At 47.8% G+C, this 19,550-nt stretch overlaps 1 protein-coding gene across 3 annotated transcripts in view; it reads right to left on the minus strand.

The window, feature by feature from the left end:
* SARDH (sarcosine dehydrogenase) overlaps positions 1–19,550 on the minus strand; it is an 82,256-nt gene that overhangs the window by 13,857 nt on the left and 48,849 nt on the right. For all 3 annotated transcript variants that reach the window (XM_073541158.1, XM_073541157.1, XM_073541156.1), the window contains exons 13-17: positions 13,725–13,838; positions 11,680–11,818; positions 10,683–10,796; positions 2,141–2,288; positions 451–544 (exon numbers count right to left, since the gene is read on the minus strand). In XM_073541158.1, the coding sequence (XP_073397259.1) occupies positions 451–544; positions 2,141–2,288; positions 10,683–10,796; positions 11,680–11,818; positions 13,725–13,838 (609 nt within the window). The remainder of the gene's footprint in view (positions 1–450; positions 545–2,140; positions 2,289–10,682; positions 10,797–11,679; positions 11,819–13,724; positions 13,839–19,550) is intronic.

Consider the following 19,550-nt stretch of genomic DNA (forward strand, 5'->3'; position numbering starts at 1 on the left):
ACCCAGAATAGCAATGTGCAGCAAAAAGTAGGGTGTAGGACTCAACCAGCTAAATAGTAGTCACCTAACTGTCTCTGTGGATCCTGATTGCTCCTATGCAGCACTAATCGTCTTTTACTAAGCCATTCAGTAAGTGTCTCTTACAATGGATTACACAAAATATCAATTCATTGCACATACAGCCCATTAGTTTCAATTGTCTTGGTGTAATGCTTTGTTTAGCCACTGGTGGCACTGCAGGAAAAAGTAACACTTGCTGCAAGGTCCCTCCGACAATCACAACTGATTGCTACTAGTCCTAACAGCAGAATTACCCATGATGATCTTATGGTAGCAAAATGGGGTTGTCCAAACCCCTTTAATGAATTTTAAGCCTATATGAAGCCAAACGAATACCAATACATGAGAACCATACTGTCACTTACCTGCTGAAAAGAAAATGGCACATACCTTAAACCCAGCAGCTTTGACAATCTTGTGCGTGGAGAATGGAAAAGCGTCATTGCTCAAATCTTTATCCAGGACGTCTTGAAGAATGGAGAGACTGAAGACAGAACACAGATGGTTACTTGGAGCTAACTTCTAGTTTATTACAGGGATTATCTAAAAAATAAAACACTTCATGTGATCTTTTACGCTGTAGACTGCAATTTAGCTCTCTTCCATTAGGAGGCAGCAATGATCATTGACTCCAGCTGAACTGCATTGTCTGTTGGAGTCTGAGGTAGTCCAAAATCTCACAAGTTCAAAAGGAAGTCAGTACTCCATTCCATTTCATCGAAAATAAAAGCTAGGGAACAAGTTGGCCACTCGAACGAGTCCCATAATGGCATTCATCCACCATTCTCTGACTTCCAACCATTATGCCGAAATACATCCCCTGTGACAAGACCTAGGAATTTGTAATGGGAGCCAACTAGCTTTCCCCAAACTGAAACAGCAAGCATGATAGAAATTTTGAGGGGGACTTCATCTCTCAAGTGATATTAAAGGGAACCAGTAACATTGTACATGGCATCAATCCATTTTATAGAGTGGGAGGAGACGAGTAGATTGATATATAGTTTTTGGGGGAAAAATATTCAATATAAGTTGTAGTTTATCAATTGGAAACCCATTGTCTTATATCACCAAGTAGGACCGCCCACTGGACTCTTGAACATAAAAAAAGGAGGGATTTAAATAAAAAATATAAATACAAATTATGCTGAATGTTTCCGCACAAATTATATATCAATCAGCTCAACCCCTCCTGCTGTATAACCTGCTGACGGCATTATGATGCTTTCCTAATCATCCTAATAACCTAATCAGAGCCATTTACCTGCATCCATCCAGGCATGCTGACTGTTTCCCCTTACCTGTTGTGAGTTAAATGTAATTTAAAGGGCCGCAGGGCTAAATATGTTGCATGTGAATTTAGGTAACTGGCATGAGATCAGTTCTAGACGCAGACAGCAGCAGTAATCCGTGTTATTAGGATTTAATGTGACATCTTTGGTTCTCGCCTTGTCGCAGGCCGCTCGTTACAGGCACACACATGTGCGAGCCACACGCATTAAAGATTGATACAAGTTGAAAGAGATTTGGGCTTCGGGGCTGCCGGGAAGGAAGGAGCTTGCTGATTTTAAGCTAACGTGGCAGGTCACACAGAATGACCGTAAGGATGGGACATCAAATATTCTGACGATTTAGCACTGAACATTTCTGTCTGCACCGTGCGGAGAGGAAGGAGGCGCAGTACAGACACTGCCATACGGTCACCAGTCTTTCAAACAGGCGATGTGAGGAGCACACTGGGTATGTTATGCCATTATAAGTGGCAGGGGGGATTCAGAAGACCCACAGCAGTCATTTGCCTTGGGCACAATGACTTAAGAAACAGAATTCACGTACATTTCTTAAAGGGGTTTTGCGGATTTTACACAAATTTTGCGAAAAGTTCTGCTCTGAAGAGCGCAGCTATGAGTATGTAGCCATGCTACTAGTTACCAGACTGATAAGAACCTATTGGGAATGAGAATGAAGACCTTCTTCATGGACACTCTACCTCTAGAACCTCCATCATCATATTTCCACAAGGTCCAACTTGTTGTAGACTACATCGAAGCCATAAATGAATCAAGTCCTTCCAACCTACCTGGCCGGTCCCTGAATGCTTATCATCCCCAGATCTTCAGAGCAGTCAATCAGCTTACACTTGAACTTCTTGTCCTGGAGGACATTGTTGATGTGGCTCCAGTTATGTTGAGCGACTGCTCCACCGATGGCTAGATAGTAGCCGTCACCTGAGAATAGAACAGACGTCTAAATTTTAGTTTCTATCAGACCCTTTATGGATTACTACGACTATCACTTGTTTGTTCATGTCAGGTTTTCACCATGCTCCCACCAATGATCATAGCATGATGTGAAGATGGAAATCATCACTGGCTTAGGAGCTCATAAAGATCTCCCACCTTTTCCACTTTTACTAAATTCGGTTCACCCTCCCAGGATCCTTCTCAGTCCAGTTCCTCTGGCACTTTTTTGGTGTCTTCTGTCATTTAGCAGGCACAAAATCTTGTGGTCAGCATGCACTACTTGGACAAAAGTATGTGCCCACTCCACATTACATCTCCAGGAACTTTTGTAACTTCCGATTTTACATTCACAGACATTAATATAAAGTCGCCCCTCTGCAGCTATAACGGCTCCCGCTCTTCTGGGAAGGATTTCTACAAGATTTTGGAGGTGTGCCTTGTTTTCGCTATCATGTTTTTCCAGTAGCACTTTTGTTGCCCTTTTTTGATTGGCAGCATTTTCCCAATTTTGAACTAGCGATCATGAACTAGGAGTGATCCAAAAACTTTTATTGTAAATAGTTTGCACCTCTTTAGGTGCCCTTTCTTGGTTTTACATAAAAAGACACTTTGCGAAGAAAATGTTTCTGCATGGACACTTTTCGAAGATGATGTCTACCTCCAAGGACACTGCAAGAAATCCCGGCTGGGAGCGGTGTCCAGCACTTACAAGAATAATTGTTGAATGTTTTACTGTGAAGTATTTGATAATGTGTTTTATAAGAGTATTAGTAACTGAGAAATGGCTTTTGTAGAAGAATTAGGAATGTCTGTTCTAGAGATGAGTGATGTGAATAAAGAATTCAAAGTAAACAGGTGACAGACCAGGTACTTGCGGTCAGCGTCTTGCGTCTAGAAGAGACAGTGAAAGTAGAAAAATAAATGTGTACTAGAGAAGAAAATGAGAGGAAATGTGTTACGGAGAATAGCACTTTGACTTGAGAATTGCACTTAGAATTAAAAATTTTAGATAGGATTTGAGATAGAATTGTTTGTAACGTTCAAGATGAGTACCTCCTATAGTAGGAAGATTAGTATAAGAAGTGTTTATGCATTACAAAATTTTTTGTATGTTTCTTTGCTGTCTACTTTGTTATCTTGCAGCCCGCGGACGTGCTGTGTTTAACGAGGGGGTATGTGGCGCCCCTGAGGCTCAGTCGCCACAGAGGTACTGCACCTTCTCCTAAGGTGTAGTGCCCCATGGCCTAGGTAAGTCGGGAACTCCCTTCCACACTCCAACATCTGCATCCCACACACAGGATAGTTCAGTAGGTCCGCCTAGCAGCTTCAGGCTGGGGGTAGCAGAGCACCCTTCGTGGAACCCTGCTTCGTAACACAAGATGTGCTGGGAGGTGGGTGGAGTAAGGCTGAGTTCACACATGGCGTTTTTTTCGCGTTTCCGCGGCGGTTTTAACCGCGCGATTTTGCCGCGAAAACGCGAAAAATAAGCATCTCATGCATTCCTATGGGATTCCGCAATGCTGTGCTAATGCTGCGGTTTTTACCGCGGTGGAATCGCTTCACGGTAAAAACCGCAGCATGCTCATTAATTTTGCGGAATCGCGGCGATCCCGCACCCATAGGAATGCATTGTTCCGCTTACTTCCCGCATATGGCTGTGCACACCATGCGGAAAGTAAGCAGAACATTTGCGGATGGTACCCACGGTCCGGAGGAGAGGAGACTGTCCTCCGGGCTTTGGGTACCATATCCCTGTAAAAATTAGAATTTAAAATAAAAAATATTGTTATTCTTATCTTCCGGCGTCCCGTGCAGCCTTCCCGCTTCTCTCCACGCTCTCGTTCCCAGTAATCCTTTGCGAAAATGCCCGCGACGACGTCCGTTCTCGCGGGATCGCGAAGTCTCTCGGTCATTCGCGCGACGTCATCGTGAATGACCGCGAGACGTCACAATCCCGCGAGAACGGACGTCATCACGGGCATTTTCGCAAAGGATTACTGGGAACGGCTGCGCGGGACGTCGGAAGGTAAGAATAACCCCATTTTTTTTTTTTTTTTTACACTTTATCTTTTACTACTGATGCTGCATAGGCGGCCTCAGTAGTAAAAAGTTGGTCACACTTGTCAAACACTGTTTGACGAGTGTGACCAACCTGTCAGTCAGTTCTCCAAGCAATGCTACATATCACTTGGAAAACGCTAGCATTTTGCAAGCTAAATACGCTTGCAAAATGCTAGTTTTTCCGCGGGAAAATCGCGGGAATTTAAAATGCAATTTTCCCGCGGAATGGAATTCCGGAATTCTCGCGGTAATTTCCACCAGAGTTCCGGTACGTGTGAACTTAGCCTTAGTATAAAAGAGAGGGAAAGTTGAGAATTGTAGGTCAGTCTGACAGGAGGTCAGGCGAGAGGAGTTCAGTTCTGAAGTTAGTTTTGAGTTCAGTCTGAGTTCAGTTTAGAAAGAGTGCTGCAGTTGCCTCAGTGATCTGAGCCAGCTGGCATGGGAAAGAGAAGAGAAGGAGAAAGACGTAGACCTGCAACCTAAGCTTCCATAAGAGAGAGAAGGAACAGCGCGGAACGAAGGAGTAGGAGAACAGAGAGGAGTTGTGGGTTGGAAGAGGAACACTGCCTATAGGTTCTTAGCGCAAGTCCGGGGCCCGGTCCCCGAGGTTGTATGGACACTTATGGTTCTGCAGCAGACACCGGTGGAGTAGTTGGCTGTAAATGCACTACTCCTATCAAAGACTTGGGACACAACAGCAACTGGATAGAGAGCCAGGACTTCTGAGAAGGGAGTCCCCGATAGAGGCTACAGCTGTCTGCCATACAAGTAAGGTTCTAGGAACATCTGACAGGAGGGATTCCAGAGAACTACGGTACTGGAGTTCTTCCCCCCTGACACCGGCCCGGTACCGGGTAACCCGCTGCCCTAGGTGTGAGGGAGACCCAATTTTGGCGTCACGAACAGGATGACGAGACATGATGCCATCGGGTTCTGTGCGCCTGAAATTTGTGAGACTTTGTACTTTTGAAAATGTGCAGAAGACCTGATTTGATAGACTGTAAAATGGACATTAGAAATGGCCGCTAGTGCGGAGAAGAAGGGCGTGAAGAGATGGGAGGTTCTAAGAAAAGACCGCGAAGAGTATTGGGCCTTCCCTGCCTGAATTACTATGTGACAGATACATGGCCCACCCCCCGAGGGGTTTATATACTGGCTTGGTATGGAGGCGCTGGAAGAAGACGCCGCCCCCGGAAGGAGGGGCAGAAGAAGACAGTGGCGGGAAAGGGGCTGAGGCAGGAAGAATGCCAGAACGCCATTTTGGAGAGTGAGGGAAGGAGGCCTGCGGAGCGCGGAGAAACAGATCTCCCTGGCGCCATGGCTGACAGCTCCAACCCGAACTATGAGATGAACCGCCGGCATTTGGAAGAAGAAATAGTCACGCTGACCACCCGACTGCGGCTGAGGCAGGAGGCCTTAGAGAGACTGAGCCGGCAGGGGCCTATACCTGCGGTACCCGCGACACCGGTACCCGCCGCTGCTGCACCGGATCTTTTCCTGACAGACCTTGCGGAGCTTGGAGCCGCTGCCATGCCACCAGCAGCGTACTCTGTCCCCTCTTTGCCGCTGATACCGGAGGAGTTGTATGCAACGCAGGGAGCTGAAGCGGAGGAAGAGAAGCTCCTGCCCGGACCTGGTGCGGCTGCGCAGGTCTCGCCAGCGACCCCCGCGGAACCGGAGCTGCCATGGGCTCCACCGCCGTCCCCGGTGTCTCACCGGGCAGCGCCCGCTGTCACACTACCTTCACCGGAGCAGAGGCCGCACCGTCGGGAACTCCCAGGTATATATCCCGGCCTTCCTAATGGGTTGATGGGGAGGAGGAGGACCATGTTGGTGGGAGTACGGTTGGAGCCGGCGTGCCCGATCCGACATCTACAGGCCAGAGGGGGGTCTGGATCGTTTTGGGACGGTGATTTCAGGATTCCTTCACTGCCCAGTCCCCAGGTAGTTGCTTGTCAGCGCCACCAAGATGCAGAGGCCTAAGGAGCTAGACATCGTACCAGAGCAACGGAGTCATCTATTGTGGAAGAGCAGTTGATGGGCGCTGAGAAACATCATGTGTTCCATTTGCCACAGCTTCAAGGTCCTTTAGAGAGAAACCAAAATCAGGGTGAGGACAGTTCCAGTTCTTCCAGAGCCCCAGGAGGGGACCAGCACTAAAGAAAACTTTTCAAATCTCGTTACCCAGGAGGGCTTGTTTGCACCAGTTGTGCCTTGTTTTTGCTATCATGTTTTTCCGGTAGCACTTTTGTTGCCCTGTTTTTGATTGGCAGCGTTTTCCCAATTTTGAACTAGCGATCATGAACTTGGAGTGATCCAAAAACTTTTATTGTAAATAGTTTGCACCTCTTTAGGTGCCCCTTCTTGGTTTTACATAAAAAGACACTTTGTGAAGATAATGTTTCTGCATGGACACTTTTCGATGATGATGTCTACCTCAAAGGACACTGCAAGAGATCCCGGCTGGGAGCGGTGTCCAGCACTTACAAGAATAATTGTTGAATGTTTTACTGTGAAGTATTTGATAATGTGTTTTATAAGAGTATTAGTAACTGAGAAATGGCTTTTGTAGAAGAATTAGGAATGTCTGATCTAGAGATGAGTGATGTGAATAAAGAATTCAAAGTAAACAGGTGACAGACCAGGTACTTGCGGTCAGCGTCTTGCGTCTAGACGAGACAGTGAAAGTAGAAAAATAAATGTGAACTAGAGAAGAAAATGAGAGGAAATATGTTACGGAGAATAGCACTTTGAATTGAGAATTGCACTTAGAATTAAAAATTTTAGATAGGATTTAAGATAGAATTGTTTGTAACGTTCAAGATGAGTACCTCCTGTAGTAGGAAGATTAGTATAAGAAGTGTTTATGCATTACAAAAATGTTTGTATGTTTCTTTGCTGTTTACTTTGTTATCTTGCAGCCCGCGGACATGCTGTGTTTAACGGGGGGGTATGTGGCGCCCCTGAGGCTCAGTCGCCACAGAGGTACTGCACCTTCTCCTAAGGTGTAGTGCCCCACGGCCTAGGTTAGTTGGGAACTCCCTTCCACACTCCAACATCTGCATCCCACACACAGGATAGTTCAGTAGGTCCGCCTAGCAGCTTCAGGCTGAGGGTAGCAGAGCACCCTTCGTGGAACCCTGCTTCGTAACATGAGATGTGCTGGGAGGTGGGTGGAGTTAGTATAAAAGAGAGGGAAAGTTGAGAATTGTAGGTCAGTTTGACAGGAGGTCAGGCGAGAGGAGATCAGTTCTGAAGTTAGTTTTGAGTTCAGTTTGAGTTCAGTTTAGAAAGAGTGCTGCAGCTGCCTCAGTGATCTGAGCCAGCTGGCACGGGAAAGAGAAGAGGAGAAAGACGTAGACCTGCAACCTAAGCTTCCATAAGAGAGAGAAGGAACAAGGCGGAACGAAGGAGTAGGTGAACAGAGAGTTGTGGGTTGGGAGAGGAACCCTGCCTATAGGTTCTTAGCGCAAGGCCGGGGCCCGGTCCCCGAGGTTGTATGGACACTTATGGTTCTGCAGCAGACACCGGTGGAGTAGTTGGCTGTAAATGCACTACTCCTATCAAAGACTTGGGACACAACAGCAACTGGATAGAGAGCCAGGACTTCTGAGAAGGGAGTCCCCGATAGAGGCTACAGCTGTCTGTCATACGTAAGGTTCTAGGAACATCTGACAGGGGGGATTCCAGAGAACTACGGTACGGGAGTTCTTCACACTAAAAGGCGCAATAGAGGAGTCGTTCAGGAAAGGCACATGTTGGCGGAGTGTTGGAGAGGAGAACCCTGACTTGCCCGGGAGGTTGATCGAGTCTGTACCCCGGAGGACACGGCACGGAGGCAGGCACCTGTGGTTACCAAGAACTGTGAGTAAAGCATTGAAACTACAAGCCCTGGTGTCCTCCATTCATTCGTCGCTAACACCTTCAGCACTGCTACATCTGGGTACCAGCATCTATACCATTCTGCACCTCTCCTCATCTATTGCACCTACACTGCCCTGGGACTTCAGCACCACCTGTGGGGAGCTACACCATCTTTGCTGCACCACACCATCAGTCCCAGTGGATCTGTACGCAGCATTGGCTCAACATCTTACTTGCCAAACACCACGGGTGGCGTCACGAACCATCTAAATAAACTATTACACTATTAACATCACCGCCAGTGATATTGGGCGCCCAGGGCCACGGACCGGGTCACTGCTGCTGTGACACATCCCCCCTGACACCGGCCCGGTACCGGGTACCCCGCTGCCCTGGGTGTGAGGGCGACCCACTGAAGAATTAAGATTTCCCTTTACTGGAACTAAGAAGCCGAGGCCGACCCCTGATAACAGCCCACAGCATTATCCTCCTCCACCAACTGTACAGTGGGCACAATGCAGTCAGGGGGTAACGTTCTCTTCACCAAACCCAGACTCTTCCATCAGACGACGGATAGAAAAGAGTGATCAGTCACTGCACAGAGCATGTCTTCTCCAGAGTCCTGTGGTGGCGGCTTTACACCACTCCATCCGATGCTCTACATTGTGCTTGGTGATGTAAGGCTGCATGCAAATGCTCAGCCATGAAGCTCCTGGTGGGGGCGCAGTGGTTGTGCTGAAGTTAATACCAGAGGAGGTTTGGACTCTGCAGATATGAAGTCAGCAGAGCGTTGGTGAATTTTGCTTCTCAGCACTCGACCCCCGCTCTGTAACATTACGGGGTCTCCACTTTATGGCTGAGTGGCTGCGGTTCCTTCCACTTCTCAATAATATCACTCACGGGTGATGGGGAAGATTTAGGTGGAAGAAATGGCATGAAAGAACTTGTTAGCCCAGTGGCTCCTATTACAGGACCGCGCTGGTATCAGTGAGCTTAGCACTACTGGCCATTCTGTCACATGTTAGTAAAAGCAGACGACATGGCGAGGGGACGGAAGTTATACAGTGGGGGTGAGGACCACATATTATACAACAGGGAGCAATGGGGCCAGATGTTATTCACCAAGGGTCAATGGACCTGAGGTTATACACCAGTAGGAAATGGGGCCTGAGGTTTTACACCAGGTTAAAATGGGCCCTGAGGTTATACTACAGGAGGAAATGGGGTCTGAAGTTACAAACCAGAGGGAAATGGGGCCTGGGGTTATAAACCAGGAGGAAATGGGGCCTGAGGTTATAAACCAGGGGGAAATGGGGCCTGAGGTTTTACACCAGGGGAAAATGGTGCCTGAGGTTTTACACCAGGGGAAAATGGTGCCTGAGGTTATACACCAGGGGGAAATGGGGCCTGAGGTTATACACCAGGGGGAAATGGGGCCTGAGGTTAAACATCAGGGGGAAATGGGGCCTGAGGTTATACGCCCGGGGGAAATGGGGTCTGAGGTTATATGCCTGGGGAAAATGGGGTCTGAGGCTACAAACCAAGGGGCAATGGGGCTGAATGACAAACCCAAATTTAATGATTAAGACGTGTGTCCCAATACTTTTCTCCATAAACTGTACATCCACACAATTCCTTGTAATTGTAGAATGTCACCTTCTAGTTTTTGGATGAAATGCCCATCAAATACTTAGAGTTAATGAAAAAAAAGTGATGTTTAAATTAAAACTATGACATGTAGCAGTATATAAAAAAATGTACCACAGCGAGCGACGCGACGCCTGAACTAGCTATAAATGGAGTAGACCATATCGCTAGATGTTCGCCTCAGTTGTGATGAGAGACAGAAACATCAGAGCGAGAGCTTCAAAGTCAAAGACTGAAGGGAGAATCAAGGATCAGAGGTCAACCGAGCGGCGTATGGGAATCGTAGCAACTAATAGGGATGATACCTAACCCAACTGTTACACAGAATATGATTGGATCCAGCAGAAAAGTACTAGAACACATTGGAAAATTACAATACTGCAACTAGTAGCACATCGTTCTTAGAAGCGGGCATATGGGCAGGTAAGGTCTCAGCTAGAAGGCATTATATTGGGGTTTTATATAAGCTCAAATTAAGAGAACTACCAATATCTAGAAAATTTGTGAGATCTTTTACCCACTGAATAACCCTGCTGCTGTGACTATACTCAAAACACACCAATAATAATCTTGTCAGTCTCTTGAGAGGCAGGAAATATCCCTACAGCCAAAAGGGAAAGTGATATTGCGGTGTGTGCATTGGGTGGTCAATTGGCAGCACATATGAAGAAGGGGGGTCCGCTCTAGGTTTTGTATTGATAGGGGCATAGCTACTGGGGTGGAGAGGTAGCAGTCAAATCAGAAAGGTGGGCGCTTTGTACCCCCAACTTGAAGATGTGCCATTTTCTCACCTTCGTGAATACCCACCCTCAAAGTCTGGTGAAAGAGCTGATGGAGAAGCTTCAGGTGTAAGGACGCTGACCGTAAGATCACTCTCTGTTCCTCCCCTCTGGTTCAACATGCAGGTGTATACGGTTGTACCTACAGATTAAAGAGACTGTAACAACTGTCATTGGAGATAGTGCACAGTATATTCTGCAGTACAAGCAGAATACAGCCCATTGGATCACTAGTGATTTATCAGAGAATTATATACTATAATTATATACTAACGAGATTTCAAGGAAAGGGCATAGTTTGTACAAATGAGATGGTAGAAAAAGGCTCATTGGATTCCCAGGGACTAGACATAGTAGCTAGTACATGTCACGGGAGGAGAGCAGCAGTCACTTATTTGCTGAGGAAAGGAGTCATAGAGTACTTGATCATTACTTAAAAGGAACCTCTCAGAATGATTTTACTAATGAAGCTAGTGATATGGCTGTAAAGGTCTTAGTACAATGATGAACATGACACATGTTTTGTGGCAATCCGTTGTGACAGCGCTGAGAAATCAAGCTTTAAAGCTGCATGCAAATTAGACAGGAAGTGCACTGGTACATTGACACGCCAGCGCATTGTAACTTCCTGGCTATTTTTTATGTGGTTTCTAAGCTTGATTTCTCAGCGCTGGCACATCCGATTACCACAAGACAGGTATCATTTTCATTGTTTTACTTGGACCTATACAGCTATACCAGTAGCTTTATTAGTATAATCATCATGGTAGGTTCTCTTTAAGAAAAGTATTTAGAAGGACGACACTATGATTCTTCTGAAATTGGGAATGGAGCAGCTGTAAGATAAGCCAGTTTTTGACAACAAATACGTATTAGGTGCTAAGGCATATCAAAGATAATATCGATCTAGGGTATATTTTTGGGAAATATGGCTTATTGTTTTAGGGTCTTGGCTATATGCAAGGACAGACACTCTCAATAAACCCCATTGGTTCTTCTCTCAGATCTTGGAGTTGATTGTATACCTGGATTCTTGTCAATGTTTGCAGTAAACAGCCAGTTAGCCGCCTTCTTGGCATCAGACCCAACTAGGTAGAACTTTCCAAAGTAGGACATGTTGAAGACAGCCGCCGTGTTCCTGCACATAACACATTCTTTCCTGATCTAAAAATGACAGCACGTCAAACACAACAGATGAACATTGGAGGGGAGGTGGAGGAGGGGGGAGATATTCTGAGCTTTCCACAGTTAGGAAAAGAACTAAAAGATGGAAATAAACTGTAAATGACTCATCCAAAACTTTCTGTCAGGTGGGTACAATGCACAAAAATCTCAAAAAGTAACCCTTTCATGAGTCTCTGAGCTTGGACCCCCGATCATCCTAATCAAGCAAAGCAGATAAAAAGTCCAAGTCTCTTAACATTACAAACAGAACGTTCCCCCAATCTCCCGGATGTGACAGCCGTAGCGAGAGGTTCTGGACTGCTAATTATAATGGAGATCTGTAAGGGGTTTATCATCCTGTCATGGTACATGTTCTCTACTCAACACAGACTGTGCCTCATCTTTGCCGAGATGCCGGGAGACGCTGCCAAGAAAGCTGGCACACAAATCTGACAAGCGCAGAGCAGAATATGTGTATTATTAACTTATGCCATCCCAATAGAATTTATCTAAACAGATAGGACTGGAGGGAGGTACGATAAGTGGTTAATAGGAAGTATTTGGTACTAAGGAGAAATAAAAACATCTAAAAAGTAAAATTATAGGGTAACATAACAGATTTGCACTATGGAGTGCTACGGCTCAATGACTCCTCTGCTCTCAATCTTACACACCATTTTTGTGTTGTTTTTTTTAAGAGTTCAGACCCTAAACTAGTGGCCTATCTATCCTACCATTGTGGGCAGCGAATCTTTTGAAATACAACCTTTGCCAAATTTTGCCAAGAAACTCAGCAAGCAGCTAAATCGAAAGTACTGCAAAGCCTCCAGCTGCCCTCAAAAGACATATGTAATACTTTGAGGTTTCCTAAGAGTGTATCCAACCCCTTTAAAACTGTAACACAAAGACAGCCTAAGTGATGTCAAAGTGACTTCAACATATAGGTTTATAGAATTATATGGTAACCATTGTTCACAGCTGTGCTGTCAGACACTCTATGTAATGTTTATTCAGTGTTTTATGGATAAGCCAAGACATTCTCTCACCATCTAGTTTCATCACAAATGGCTGCTGCATTCCCTGCCTCTGCTTTTATACAGGCTAGGATAGTCCCTCTTTATTGGCTGTGCTATATCATATGATGTGATAGTTGCAAGGCATTATAGAAATTCACTCCCTGCTGTGCTCAAAGTCATGTCAGGCTTCTGTGGATGATCTTCTGAAATGTGTAAAATGGCGCAGGCATCAGGTTACTGATCAAAAAGGTTTGCAGGACAGCGGTACAATCGGTAGTTTGTGGAGACATGGACCAGAGTGCTGAACAGACCGGACTAGAAACATGGTGTGAAAAGATTGCATTTGTACAGCCACCAATTGATTATTTCCACCTTCAAATAAAAATGTTCCGAAAGAAAAAAAGATAAAATAAATAACCCAAACCAAATGCATTACAATCTGTGAGCTGCATAATTCACTCTGGCAGCGAGAGGAAGTCAAAAAGAAAGAGAGAGAAACTCTGTGACTTAAATGAAAAGGGAAGGCAATAATTAGAAATGACTATTTTAGGGACAACGAAGACAAAAAAAAAGGGAGAACACCAAGTAATAATTCTCGGGGTTTCGAACGGTCACCTGGAAAAAGAAAAAAGCCAAACTTGAAAATTTTACTTTGCCCAGGGTGTTAGGTCTTCCGAACTCTGCCCTACCCAGATGAAGGTGGGGAAAAAAAGGGGTGGGCATGTTGAAGTTAAACACCTGATCTTATTTTGCTCAGGGAAGATAAACCGTTGCCAGGGAAGTCTGGCAGCGGCTTACTCCACTTAACCGAGCATACATGCATATGGGGTGGAATATATTAATCTGCCAGCTATTGAACGAGTATAAGCGCCTTTAGACCAATTACTTACTATATCATGGTGAGGAGGGAAGTTGAAGGTGTACTCTTTCTCCAGGAGTTCACTGTAGGCATAATCTTGGTGCGGCTGAAGGCCGTAGGAGCCATAATAGTCATAGTCTTGGACCTATACACAAAGTAGTCATGTTAGTATAATCTATCATGACTAACTGAGCCAACATACAGGGCAGATGGCGGCTGTTTAATGCAGCCGACATCTACCTCTAAAAGAACAGCAGAGATCAGCACTGGTTTTGATGTCTGATGTTCAACCTTTTACATGCAGCTGTCAATTACTGATGGACACATTTATGCTGCGCCATACGGCTGAGTGTCCACTCCAGTACCCCCTCAATGTGATCACAGAGTACCAATGGATTGCAATGGCACCTGGGGGTTTTCTGAAGACCCCATCACTGCAATCTTTGTACTTCTGTGAAGCACAGCCGTAGGATGGGCTTCAGAGGAGACGACGAGTTGTCCTATAAATTGCAATACTTAGGTACTGTGGTATACAGTACAAGTAATCAAATGTAGGTTCAAGTCCCCTAGGGGGAAGGCAAAAAAAGTTTGAAAAATATAATAAAAATGAAGATAAAAGTTTGAATCACCCTGCTTTTCCCCCAAATTAAAAAAAAAACATATTTGCTGGTACTGCATCTGTAAATGTCCAATCTCTGAAAATATTAATTTATCTAACCTATACGGTAAATATGACAAAATATTGAGATGCAAAAGAAACTGAATTTGTTTTTTTGAGTGGGGGGCTATGGCATAATACTGTTTTGTTTATTTTCTTACCACTTCACCTCAGTTTTCTTCCTTATATTTTAGTACGTGACATGGCAAAGTATAAAAAAACTACAGCTCTTCCCACCCACAAAAAATAAACTCTCTTAGGCTATGTGCACACGCTGCGGATTGGTCTGCGGATTTGTATCTGCGGAACTGCAGGTAAAACAGCAGGTAAAAACATGGATTTTTGTGAGTACTCACCGTAAAATCCTTTTCTCCGAGACGCTCATTGGGGGACACAGAGACTGTGGGTGTGTGGTTCTGCCGTCTGGAGGCTGACACTAAGTATACAAAAAAAGAGTTAGCTCCTCCTCTGCCGCATACACCCTCGCCCCCAGACCGGGCGTAACTCAGTTTAGTGCATAAGCAGTAGGAGAACGCGCCTTAAACTCAGGCAAGAAATTATACGTCTGAAAAAGGGACCACCCTGATCCTTACATAAGGATTTGTATAATTCAAAATAAACAGATGCCAACTGGCTAATAGGGTGGGTGCTGTGTCCCCCAATGAGCGTCTCGGAGAAAAGGATTTTACGGTGAGTACTCACAAAAATCCATGTTTCTCCTTCGTCTCATTGGGGGACACAGAGACTGTGGGACGTTCTAAAGCAGTCCCTGGGCGGGATCTTAGCTCACCCAATCCATGCTATTTTGCGCCCCTGATTAGAGGTGCGCAACTGCTGCCTGGAGAATCTTTCTTCCCAGGCTTGCATCCGAGGATGCCTGGGTATGTACGTTATAATGTTTGACAAACGTATGCAAACTGGACCAGGTAGCTGCTTTGCACACCTGTTCCGCTGAAGCCTGGTGTCGCAGTGCCCATGAGGCACCCACTGCTCGAGCCGAGTGTGCCTTGATCCCTGCCGGAACCGGCGTGCCACTGATTTGATATGATTCTTGGACTGTCAGACGAACCCATCTGGCCAAAGTCGCTCTGGACGCAGCGAGTCCCTTCCGCCGCCCTTCTGGAATCACGAATAGAGAGTCTGTCTGGCGGAATGGCGCTGTCCTTGTCACATACCTCCTAAGGGCTCTTACCAGATCCAGGGTGTGCAATGCCTTTTCTACCCTATGCACCGGTGCCGGGCAAAACGAGGGTAAGACAATGTCTTCGTTGATATGGAATGCAGAGACAACCTTCGGCAAGAAGGGGGGAGCTGGCCTTAAAACTACTTTATCCTTATAAAAAGTCAGGAACGGCGGTTTACAAGATAAAGCCGCCAGTTCCGAAACCCGCCTAATAGATGTTATCGCTACCAGAAAAACGACCTTCCTGGACAGGTAAGGTAAGGAGACTTCTTGTAACGGTTCGAAGGGAGGCTCCTGAAGGGCCCTGAGCACTAAGTTCAGGTCCCATGATTCCATCGGTGCCTTATAGGGGGGTACTAAATGTGCGACCCCTTGCATAAACGTCCTAACCTGCCAGACCGAAGCGACCTTTCGTTGGAAAAGCACCGACAGGGCCGAGACTTGCGTTCTGAGCGAACTCGGAGCCAATCCCGCGTCCAGCCCTGCCTGCAGAAAAGCCAGTACGTTGGGGATCGAAAAAACCAGAGGAGCCACTCCGCGATCCCTACACCAACGGAAAAACACTTCCCAAGTCCGATGATATACCTTCGCCGAGGAAGGCTTTCGGGCACTCACCATCGTGGCCACCACATCGCGCCTGAATCCTGCCTGTGTTAACAGCCAAGATTCAATGGCCACGCCGTCAAACACAGGGCCCCTAAGTTCGGATGGCAGATCGGCCCCTGGGACAGTAAGTCCGGCCGATCTGGGAGACGCCAGGGTACGTCCACCACTAGTTGAACCAGATCTGCATACCAGGCCCGCCGAGGCCAGTCTGGGGCCAGCAGAATTGCTGGAACCTTCTCTCTCCTTATCTTTCTGATGACTCTTGGAAGCAGAGGTAGCGGGGGGAACAAGTACGGGAGCCGAAACTGGCTCCACGGAAGCACCAGAGCGTCTGCTGCGATTGCCTGCGGGTCGAGGGATCGAGCGACGAACCTTTGAATCTTGGCGTTCTCTCTGGATGCCATAAGGTCCACGTCTGGTGTCCCCCACCGTTGGCAGATCTGTTGAAAAACCTCGGGGTGCAGGGACCACTCCCCTGCCGCGACCCCCTGTCGGCTGAGAAAATCCGCCGCCCAGTTTTCGATTCCCGGAATGTGCACCGCTGAAATTACCACGTGGTTTTTCTCGGCCCAACGCAGTACCAGCCCGACCTCGCGCATGGCTGCCTGGCTGCGCGTGCCCCCCTGATGGTTCACATACGCTACCGCTGTAGCATTGTCCGACTGAACGCGCACCGGCCGGTTTGTCAGCCAACGCTGAAAATGTTGCAGGGCCAATCGTATTGCCCGTATCTCCAGAATGTTGATCGGGAGAATTACCTCCCGAAAGGACCACCGCCCCTGGGCTGTGTGACTCTGGAAAACTGCTCCCCAACCCTGCAGGCTTGCATCGGTCGTCACCACCAACCACTGTTCCGGGGGAAAGGGTTTCCCCTGAACCAGAGACGAGTCGCGAGTCCACCACTGGAGTGACCGTCGGACCGGTGGAGACAAACTGCACCGATGATTGAGGGAAAGCAGCCTTCGGTCCCATGCTGACAAGAGCGCATGTTGAAGCGGACGGAGATGGAACTGGGCAAACGGGATTGCCTCCATCGCCGCCACCATTCTGCCCAACACACTCATGCCGTACCGGATGGATCTGGAGCCCGGCTGAAGAAGGTTCCGTACCCCCTGTTTGATCCTTTGCGCCTTGTCCTGAGGGAGGATCACCAGCCCCTGGGAGGTGTCGAAAACCATGCCTAGAAATACGATTCTCTGAGCCGGAACCAAGGACGACTTGTTCCGATTGATCAGCCAACCTAGGCGGGCCAGGGTATCCAGAGTGATACCGACATTCTCCTGGCACGCCTGAAACGACGGCCCCTTTACCAAAAGGTCGTCCAGGTAGGGTAGTACCGTTATGCCCCGAGCATGCAGGATGGCCATAACCACCGCCATTATCTTTGTAAAGACTCTGGGGGCAGTAGCCAGACAGAAGGGCAGAGCAACAAATTGGAAATGTCGCCCTCCGATCGCAAAACGCAGGAACCTCTGGTGTGGAGGAAAAATCGGGATGTGTAGATATGCATCCTGCACATCGATCGAGGCCAGGAATTCCCCTGGATCCATGGCTGAAATGACCGAACGGAGGGATTCCATCCGGAATCGCCTGACCCTGATAAACTTGTTCAGGATCTTTAAATCCAGTACTGGCCTTACTGTCCCGTCCTTTTTGGGGACTGAAAACAGGTTGGAGTAAAAACCTTGCGTCTCTTCGCTTTTCGGCACTGGGACAATGACCCCGTTGCGCTGTAGCGTCATTATAGCCTGCAACAGACCTTCCGCCTGCGATTCTGTTCCGGAGAGCCGGGAACGGAAGAAACGCCGTGGCGGGAGTCCGACAAACTCTATCTTGTACCCGGACGATATCAGTTCTGCCACCCAAGCGTCGCGTGCCACTGCGACCCAAACGTGGCTGAACCTTAGTAGGCGTCCGCCCACTCTGTCGTCCGTAGGTACGAAGTGCCTCGAGTCATTTTGCTGGAGGCTTTTGTGATCTGGCCCCCCTCGCTCTGGGCAAACGGCCTCGGCCTCTACCCAGCGGATTGGCCCTGTAAGAAACTTGTCTTTCTCTAATCTGACCATCATTTGCGGAGGTGGATGCCCTGGCCGAAGTCCACCTCCAGGAGCTACGAAAGGGCCGAAAACGCCTCTGCGTCTGCCTGAATGCCGGCCAACTCTTCTGCTGCGGTAGAAAACTACTCTTCCCCCCTGTGGCTTCTGAGATAAGCTTATCAAGCTTTTCACCGAACAACCGATTGCCTTGAAAAGGCAATGAGGTCAAGGATTTTTTAGACATAGAATCCGCTTTCCATAATCTCAGCCATAATGCTCGCCTTACGGCGATCGCATTTGCTGCTGCCACAGCAGAACACTCGGCCGCATCCAGAGCGGCGCCGACGAGATAATCACTCGCTCCTGATATCTGATTTGTCACCTCCAAGATTTCCGCGGGCAGATCCCTGTCTTGGAGGGCCCTATGCAGAGTGTCTGCCCATGAAACCATGGCTTTAGCCACCCAGGTAGCCGCAAAGGAGGGGGCCAGAGCCGACCCTGCTGCCTCATACACTGAGCGGGCAAGCCCCTCTATGAGGCGATCAGTTGGGTCCTTAATAGAAGAACCGCTGGGTATCGACAATAGCGATCTTGATGCTAAACGTGACACCGGTGGGTCCACTACTGGCGACTCCACCCACCCTTTATGGAGTTCAGGAGGAAACGGATACTTTGCTTGCAGCGCCTTTTGCATTGCAAAGCGCTTATCCGGGTGTTCCCTATGTTTCTGGACTAGCTCCTCGAACTCCGGATGTGTGGCAAACCTTCTATGCGGACGCCTGGTTTTCTTGAAGGAGACCTTGTGACCTGAGGCCGTGGACACATCATCCTCGATCTCTAAAGTCTGGTTGACCGCCTCAATGAGGCTGTCCACCGAGTCCTGGTATCCCAGGCTTTCTGGATTCCAGGCTTCCTCCTCCTCCTCCTCGCCCTCGTCCTGATCGCTTCCTGAGCTTGGCGACAGGGAACGAGATGCCCTAAAAATCGCCGCCGACTCCCCAGAGGGCCCGGCCGACGGAGAACGAGCTCTCTTACCATGAGCTTGTCTGGTGCTGGAGCGGCCCCTAACGGACGAAGGGTCCTGAGACGTGGATGAGCTGTCTTCCGCTGGCAGACCACCATCCTTGACCCTGCCCGGGCCCCGAAGGGACTCAATTGCCTTCGTAAGGGACATCATAGAATGCGATAAAGACACTGCCCATTCTGGGGGGTCCTGACCCCTGGGCTCTGCAACAATGGGGGGCTCCTGGGCTCGCTCCGACTCACAGGCTTCGCAAAATTTACCCGGCTGCGCCTTAGGCAGCCTGACCCCACAGGAAACGCAAACAGCGTATAGGAAAGAGTGAGCTTTCCCTTTGCCAGACATATTGCAGG

The sequence above is a fragment of the Dendrobates tinctorius genome, unplaced genomic scaffold (assembly GCF_039654945.1).
Source record: "Dendrobates tinctorius isolate UK_male_01 unplaced genomic scaffold, ASM3965494v1 ptg000120l, whole genome shotgun sequence".
Classification (NCBI taxonomy): Eukaryota; Metazoa; Chordata; class Amphibia; order Anura; family Dendrobatidae; genus Dendrobates; species Dendrobates tinctorius.